The 9274-nt window shown below is 41.3% G+C and overlaps 1 protein-coding gene across 1 annotated transcript in view; it reads left to right on the forward strand.

Moving 5' to 3' along the window:
- Positions 1 to 5777, forward strand: part of LOC109393343 (NACHT, LRR and PYD domains-containing protein 3-like) — a 13183-nt gene extending 7406 nt beyond the window's left edge. The window contains exons 6-8 of the mRNA XM_019662435.1: positions 159 to 329; positions 451 to 621; positions 3751 to 5777. Of these exons, the coding sequence (XP_019517980.1) occupies positions 159 to 329; positions 451 to 621; positions 3751 to 3832 (424 nt within the window). The 3' untranslated portion in view covers positions 3833 to 5777. The remainder of the gene's footprint in view (positions 1 to 158; positions 330 to 450; positions 622 to 3750) is intronic.
- Positions 5778 to 9274: the final 3497 nt, after the last annotated feature.

A 9274-nucleotide genomic window follows, 5' to 3' on the forward strand; every position in this document is an offset into this window, starting at 1 on the left:
GTCACTGGCCCTCATATGTGGGATCCGAACCGGGGCCCTCTGGCGTCCCAAGCCAGTTCTTAACCATCGTGCCACTCGGCCAGCCCCAGTCACAATTTTTAAAGTGACCCAAGTACAGATGAAATGACACCAGCCTTCTCTACCTTACTCCCTGGCAGATTGTGGACCTGTCACCTGACTGGAGAGTGTTGTCAGCATTTGTGCAATGCACTCTACACCAATGAACACCTGAGAAACCTTGACCTCAGTGACAATGCCTTAGGGGATGAGGGCATGCAGATGCTGTGTGAAGGGTTGAAGCATCCTTCCTGCAAACGACAGACTTTGTGGTAAGTATGCAGGGACACTTTGTCCACTGAGCTCTTGTTGCCACGCTCTATAGGAAATGGCAGGTCATTGTGGAACTTGGGATAAAACTGATTGCTATCTTGAATCCCTAATCCCCCACAGGTTAGCAGAATGCCATCTCACAGATGCGTGCTGTGGAGCCCTCGCCTCTGTCCTCAACATAAAGGAGAACCTAACATTGCTAGACTTGAGTGGAAATGACCTCAAGGATTTTGGAGTGCAAATGCTGTGTGATGCACTGATTCATCCAATATGTAAACTACAGACATTCTAGTAAGTTACGTTGGTGGGGGAAGTGGGAGGAAGGGGGTCAGGACTAGCATGTTTGATCATAGCCTATTGCAGTAAGGAAAGAGAAGAAAAACAGCGCAGGCCTGGCCTAGGCAAAATGACAAAATACGGAAAATGACCAATAGGCTTCCTCCTTAGATACAGGGGCAGAGAGAGAGGCAATGACCAGGTAGCTCTGGTCTCACTGCTAAGAGAACCAGTATGGTGTAGGAAAAGGAGCTCTAGATCTAGATTCTACTAGGTCTGGCTTAAATACAAGGTCTAGCATCTACTAGCTGCCTAACCATGCTTATACAACCTCTCTGAACTTTAGCGCCCTTATCTGTAAAGTGAAGCTCATGCTAGTATCTGACTGACTCCCTGGTGGTTAGCATGGGGATTGAGTGAAGTGAGACGTTACAAATGTACCTAATACAAGCCTTGGCACACGGGAGTACTCCATAAATGTTAGACCCTTTCCCTTTCCTCTTCTAATACCTGTTAGAGGGCTTAATGTTTACATTTTGAGAGTCTTCAAGACTCAAGTGGATAAAACTATAATGATGCGGTTACCATAACTGGAGGTCTTGACCCTTTCTGGTCAGTGTCCATCTGCCAGCTCTGCAAATTGGCATGACACGCCAAGTAATTCTTAATTTGAGTACAGCTATGCTCTGTTGGCAGCTAACCAGTGGCCAAATGGCCATTCACTTATGGCATTCAGAACTGGAAAACATAATGGAAAAATAAAGGCCGACTGCAAAAATTCCACATTCCAAAGCCAAATTGATGGATTGAAGTGTAAATGAAAACAACTTAAAAAGCTGATTACAAGTCTGGCTGAAACAGAAGCTGATTTTCTCCTAGCAAAGTGAAGTCTGTTAGTTTCAAAGGTTTGAGAGAATGGTGATTAATGCTAGGAAGAGGAAATTATTCACAACATGATGAGCCTCAAAGGTTTACCAGGGTGTCCTTCTTAGAAAGAGGTGACTGGAGTCTATGTTGTCAACAGGTTGAAATAAACTCGACTATCAATCCTCATGTTTCTTTATATATAATTTAACACGGTAGTACTCTGTGATGTGTATGCTTCAGCAAAGGTCCTAAGTGACAGCAAAGAGAAATTATTTTGTGATGGCATGCCATTATTTGCTTTTTATTGTAAATTGTCATACCATTTCCTGATTTTCTCACTCTGTCTTTTAACCAATATGCTTCCATTGTGTTTTCAGGCCAACCTTCAAACCCTTATAACTTGCCAATCAACAAATTGATAGCAGTGTGCAGTAGTAGCTCAGAATGCAAACTAAAGTACACACACACACTAGACAGCATTCACTGACCTCAAATAAATTTTGAATGTTAGAATGTACATAAGACAAATAACACTGAAATCAATAGAAATATATTCTTAACTAATAAGGTGAGAGGAAACTGGATGATTTAATGTGGTGGTGGGCTAGAGAGGGGGTAAATCTAGGAGAGCCTCCTGAAGGAGGAAGTCTGCTCTGAAAGTTGGAAAGGCTGGAGGAAGGTAATTTTCTAAGGGCTGCTTGAGTGTGGGGTCTGCATTGTAGTCCTCATTACGCTTTCTCCTGTAAACTTCCTAGCTTAGTGCTTTGCATATAGTAAATGTATATAGGAGACCAGTTAATAATTTAGAGCATCCAAGGGCAAGGCAGGGGGACAGGTAATGATATGTTCAGTAAAGACTAGGTGTCTAGATATTCAGAAGGTCAAGGAGAAAAAAGAGGCTGTGGTCTCAGAGTGACAAAATTCACCTTCATTCATTCCACATGCACTTGCTGGACATCTGCTGTGTGCTAGGCCAAAGGGCCAGGTACTGGGAGACAAGAAGGGATAAGTCCTGACACATGATCTGTGCACTTCAGGGGCCAGTGGGCCTCGTGGTAGAGACAGGCACATGAACTGATGGATGCAATAGGGTAATCACGAGGTCTTAAGGGACTCATGGCAGGAGACAACTCACCAGCCTGAGAGGGTCAGGGAAAGCTTCTTGGAGGAAGAGCCACCTGAGTTGAGTCCCAGGACTCTAACCAGAGGACATGAGAGTAAAGGATGTAGAAGGGTAGTTCAGGCTCAGGAAATAGCATGAGCAAGGGTAGCCAGACAAGCAACATGCTTTATGGTACCTGATGGAGATAGGGGTGGGAAATCTCCAGGCAGTTTGCTATAGATGCAGCACAAAGTGCACAGCAGAATGTGTCAAAACCTGAGACTGAGGGGGCAAGCAAGGCCTTGTACGCCACGTGTGATTCGTAAGGCCTGTTAGCAGAGTTCTGGGTGCCAATTCAGTCATCATTCTTCTCTCACATACTCCAGTAGTAGTACATTTGGGGACATCTCCTCCCCTTTTCAAAATTGGTCCCAGAGATGGAGTCAGTTGCTTCCCAAGCTGGTTTAGGGAATGATCCCTCTGCTGCTACTGTTTCTCACTGCTATGTGGGGCTGATACTGAGAAATGATACTACCCAGTCCCACAGATACTTGGTGGTGGATGGTGATGCTCTGGCTGGTTTGAATCCCTGCAAGTCCTGCAGTGCCATTATACGTGGGCTCCGAGGTTACAGAGATCTTAGTCCACACCCAGATGTGCAGCGAGTGTTCTCTGAAGTACCATATATATGAGGGTTGCTGGGTCTAGAGGAGCTCTTTGAATCAGCCACAGGTAGCAGCTCAGGGCACACTCATTTTTCCAACTGTCTACATACTAGAAAACTCCCCTTAGCATCCTACAGACACTTCAGACATTCCCAGGCACCAAGAATAAAGCCCCTTAGCTCACCCTGGGACGTGGTCCTAATTCTAAATTTGAAAAGAAGGGGAGCGGTTACAACTACAGGAGCAGGAACCAATGGACTAGTGGAGCAGGGTCTTGGACAAAGGCAGGGAGGGACAGGAGTGAGAGTCCAAGAGGAAGTTAAGCATTTTCTCTTTTGAGACCCAAGAGAGGAGCTGAGGCTGAGGGAGGAGGTAGATAGCTGAGTGGGTGAAGTAACTGAGTGGTGCCAGGGAGGAAGTGTGAATGGGAATCTTATCCTTAAGAATAGGACAGCTACTGAAGGCATCTGTTGGCCTGACTTGACGCAAGATTCTTTTCATTTTTCATAGCATTGACACGAATCATTTACATGAAGAAACATTCAGAAAGATGGAAGCTTTAAAAGTGAGCAAGCCTGAATTCACCTGGTAGTTTCCAAGGAGATCCCCAAAACAGATGCATATAGATTCCCACCATCTGGCACCATCTTTAACAGTTGTGCAATATTCTTGTTTTAAACCTGTTAGCCTTTGCTGAGGACACTAGTCTGACATAAGCCACAGTGATTGCTATTTCTTACATAGAACCATCCACTAAGTAGGATGTAAAAGGCAGGCACACCTTCGTTGAAATGTCCACAGCAGTAATACCTTACATTTATATATTGTGTTACAATGTTTACTGTGTTTTTGCAAAAAACCTGGAAGGTCAGAAGATGAGACTCAGAGAGGTTATGACTAACTTCAGGTCACACAGCTCATTAGTGGGAGAGTTGGCACTTGAATCCAGCCCAATTTCCTAATACCCAGACCAGGCAGGGAAATTATAGAAAAAAGATAGGTGAATGAATCCACTTAAAAGAGACAAGACACTGTAAATGATTAAAGGACAAAAGGGTATACAAACACATGTTATATCTTACAGTGCTGATTTTCAGTAAAACTAACTCACAGAAGGAGAGAGAGGAATGAGTTAATAGGGAAAAGCTTCGAGGAGGTGAGCCGTGATAAGGGCCTTGAATAGGATTGAGATGGGGGAGACGTACTGGCTCTTACAGTGACTGTAAGACTGCAGGCAACAGGGCTGTTTTGTGAGCAGCTCACTAAAAGCACCTAGGGAGAGAGAAATGTTTGCAGTAGAGTTTCTTGAGCTGCCACAGTATTCATATCCCAGGAGGGTGCTCTAGTTCCCAGGATCAACTCCATTTTCAAACTTTGAATACCTCCCCCAAGTGTTCGTTCTTGTTCATGGACTCCTATGAGTGACTCACTCCTCATCTCGGACAGCATATTGTGTAGCCTAGCATAGATCTTGCACAACCCCATGCTCCTGTCTCTGCCTAGCTTCCACAAAAACACCAGATAGGGCAGGTGGAGAGAGGGAATGCTAGGCAAGGAAAATAGCATGAAGTACATGAAGTAGGAGAGAATGTGGTGTGGGATTCACAGAAAAGTAGATTTACCTGATTAAGGTGTAGAGATGTCTCTGAAAGCTGCTTGACTAGCTGTGTGACCCTGAGTAAGTCATTTGGATATTTGGAGCCTCTATTTTCTCATTGATAAAATGGGGATAACTTGACATTATCCTTGCAAGGCTGTTTCCAACATGGTGCCTCCCCCACAGTAGTTACCGATTAATGGTAGCTATGAATGTATACCTGTAACTCAGCTGTGTAGTTTTTGAGCTCTCAGATATTTTGCTGTGCAGTCAGTGTGAACTGTGCATTTAAAGTAAATGTGTATGCTGGAGGCAGTGATTCTAGTTGGGGGAGTGACACACCATGGGAAGTTATTGCAAGTGAGAGTTATTGCAAGGAAGTTATTGCAAGCTGCTCCATGTCTTCATCATCTTGTGTTGTTCCTTACCGCCCTGCACAATGGTAACTTTTAGGCAGGAGACCAGGTCTGGCATGAGAAGAATGGTCAGGATAGCAGTTTTCTCAAGTTCTTACTTCCCTTTAATTATTTAACACTTATTTATTGAGCATTTATTACATGCCAGGTTTTGTGCTAAGTGTTGGCCTTACAGAGATGAATATGCCTTTTCCTGTGTATTCCCCTACTGTGTTCTCTGACTGCCCAGGTCCGGTCCCTCTGTCCGTCTGATAAATATCTGATAAAACTCCATCACATTAAGAACTCAAAGACATAATGTTAAATGAAAAATTGCTGAGCTGTGTGTGTATCCTGTTTGTGTACAAAAGATAAACATGCATGTGTATGTATAATATGTGTCCAGAATAATATGTATGGAAGGATATATACACAGAGTTGCTAACAGATGCAACTAGGCAAGAGCAATTGGGCAAGCAGGAGCCATGGGAGAAGAGGAAAGGAACTTTCATTTTCATCTATAGCCTTCCGTTTTACTTGATGTCTTTACCATGTGCATATATTACTTTTATAATTAATAAACTTGATGTTAAAAATAAAACTTATTCATACTGAGGAGTTTTTTTTTCCTTTTAAAACATGATAATTTAGAGTAAAATATAGGGCAGGCATTTATAAACATGACATAAAAACCCAAAGGAAAAGAATTAAAGATTTGACATCAAAATTGTAAGTCTCTTTATTAAAAAATTATACCATAAATAAAATTAAAAGACTAGTGATGAACTGGAAGAACATATTTGGCACACATCTAATGACAAAGCTAATGTCCATAATATAAATAACAAATCAGTATGGAAAGCAAAATATGGAAGTCTTCTCTTTCCAGCAATGATGAGCTAACAATGAGTGGATTTACCTTCCCACATTAACAATTAAAAAAATGGACAAATATATGAAATGATAGTTCCCAGACATTGGGTAACAGGCAGAGTTCAAACAAATAAACAAATAGCAAGATGGTAGTTTTAAACAGAACCATATCAATAGTCTTATTGAAGTCAATGGTCTCACAGCAATCCAATTAAAAGACTGAGATTGGTAGTAGAATGGAAAACAAATTTTAAGGACCCAACCATATGCTGCCTGTAGGAAACCCACTTTAAATATCAAAACACAAATAGGTTAAACACAAAAGATAGAGACAACAGGGCGGCCGGGTGGCTCAGTTGGTTAGAGCGCATGCTCTGAACAACAAGGTTGCTGGTTTGATTCCCACATGGGCCAGTGAGCTGCGCCCCCTGCAACTAGAGTGCAAACGGCGACTGGACTTGGAGCTGAGCTGCGCTCTTCACAACTAGATCGAAACAACTACGTGACTTGGAGCTGATGGGTCCTAGAAAAAACGCACTGTTCCTCAATTAAAAAAAAAAGATATGGAAAACATACACCATGTTAACATTAATTTTTAAAAAGCAGGGCCGGCCGAGTGGCGCAATGGTTAAGAACTGGCTTGGGATGCTAGAGGGCCCCGGTTCGGATCCCACATATGAGGGCCAGTGACACTGTCCTCTACAGCTAAGATGATGAACAACAGCTCAACCTGGAGCTGGGCTGCCATGAGTCGCCGGCGACGGCATAGGCTGCAGCCCCTGTGGCAGTGAGTTGCCATGGGCTACCATGTGTAGCCAGCAGCCAGCGTGAGCGGGAGGAGCCGCAGTGAGCAGCCGTCCAGAAGCCAGCGACTGATCTGCCTCGCCCGGGAAGAGCGCAAAGATGGTGCCAACTTGGGCCAGTGAAGCAACGTCCTCCACATCTAGACTGAAGAACAAAACAACATCAACTTGTCTGTTCCCCTTCCCCAATTCCCCAGTGCTGTTCCCATCCCCCCAATTCCCCAATAAAAATCTTTAAAAAATAAAAAAAAATTAAAAAAAATTAAAATAAAAACCGAGAGTGACTATATTATTACCAGAGAAAGTAGATTACAATACAAATTATATCAGCAGAGATAAAGAGGGTCATTTCATAATAATAAAGCGGTTAATTCATCATGAGGACATAATCTTAAATATATATACATCTGAGTAACAAATTCAAAATACATGAAGGAAAAACTGACTGAACAAGGAGAAATAGACAAATCCACAATTTTAATCAGAGTCCAACCTCTCTCAATAACTGATAGACCAAGGAGACAGAAAATAAGTAAGAATATAGAAGATTCAAACAACACAAATAATAAATTGGATCTATTTGACATCTATACAATACTCAACCCAACAACAGAAAACATTCTTTACATGTGTACATTGAACATTTACCAAGATAGGCCATATCTGGTCATATAACATGTTTCAATAAAGTTAAAGGATTCAAGTCATGCAAAGTATGTTCTTTGACCACAATAGAGTTAAATTAAAAATCAGTAAAAGAAAAATATGGAAAATCGTCCAAATATTTGGAAAATAAACACATTTCTAAATAATCCATGGCTCAAGAGTAAGTCTCAAAATAAATTAGAAAACATTTTAAAATGAGTGAAAATGAAAACATGAGACATACAAATTTGTGGGATATAGCTAATGCAGTGGCTAGAGGGAAATTTATAGCACTAAAACTGCTATATTAGAACAAAAATTTCTTAAATCAATGACCTCAGCTTTCTCAATGAGAAACTAGAAAAATATGAAGTTTAATTCAATGTAAGCAAAAGAAAGGAAATAATAAACACAAACACAATACAGACATACTGTATGATTCCATTTTTATAAAATTCGAGAAAATTCAAAGCATTCTATAGTGATAGAGCAGATTGGTGGTTACCTAGTGACAGTGTTGGGAGAGAAAGGGATGCATTTATGAATGGGCACAAGAAAACATTTGGGAGTGATGGACATGCTCATTATCTTATTTGTGGTGATGATTTCAGGCAAACTCACCAAACTACTCTTAATATGTCTAGCTTTTTATGTGTGAATTGTACTTCAACAAGGCTGTACACACACACACACACACACACACACACACAGACACACCCCTGAAACATTTAAGAATAATTGTCTAGCCTCCATAACCCCATATTCTACAGATAAGAATCTAGTGTGCAAAGAGGTCAAGGTTACGTGGCCAGTTCATAATAAGACTGGGATTAGAATAAGTGTCCTTATTCCAGGTCTTGCTCTTCTTAGTATACCAAAAGCAGAGCTTAGATTGAAGGAATAGATTGCAAATGGTGGGTTTTTAGTCTTGTGGCATTCCAGTGGGAAAGAGACATGTGCATGATGAAAAGGTGAGACTTTCCCAGGGTTGTTTCAGTGATGTGCTGGAACTGGCTCATACTGACTCATGAAAGTCAATGGTTAAATTTTGAGGAATTTTGCAAGTCAGTTATTAAACAAAGCCATTACTAGAAATTAAATGATATAAGCTTGCAATTAAATAAATTTTATTAAAATAAATGTAATAAATACTCTAAACCCATCACTTCCTAATTATTTTACTACATTTAACTATCATCTGTGCTCTTGAGGTTATTGACATCTATTGTATCTGTGTGGTGGAGATGTTAAATAATTGTGTTCTACTCTGCATCTTTTCTCTATTCGACATCCAGTGACATCAAGTTGGTAGCTTGAAATTGGCCCTAGTAGGAGTGTTTATGCCGCAGAAATTGACAAATGCTATAAATCAGTGACATCCTTCCCTCTCCCCTTGAGAGCTAGTTATTATATATTTACTAGTATATTTGTACCTTAAAGTATCACTTGCTCTGGCATTCATTTAATTAATCCCGGCAACCCATCAATGCCTAAAGTCATGCTAGGTAAACAGTGGGCAGTCAATATATGTTAGAGGGTAACCAACCATCGTGGTTTGTCCAGGACTCCCATGCTTCCTGAACATTCCAGTAAACTCCTCAGTCCTGAGCAAGCCAGGATGATTCGTTACCCTTAGTGTTTGCACATTTTGTTTTTTAAAGGAACAGGTGGGTAAATGAATTGAAAGCTCTCTTCTTTCTTGAAAACTAGTCCAAATATAT

The sequence above is a fragment of the Hipposideros armiger genome, unplaced genomic scaffold (genome assembly GCF_001890085.2).
Source record: "Hipposideros armiger isolate ML-2016 unplaced genomic scaffold, ASM189008v1 scaffold_377, whole genome shotgun sequence".
In the NCBI taxonomy this organism is placed as follows: domain Eukaryota; kingdom Metazoa; phylum Chordata; class Mammalia; order Chiroptera; family Hipposideridae; genus Hipposideros; species Hipposideros armiger.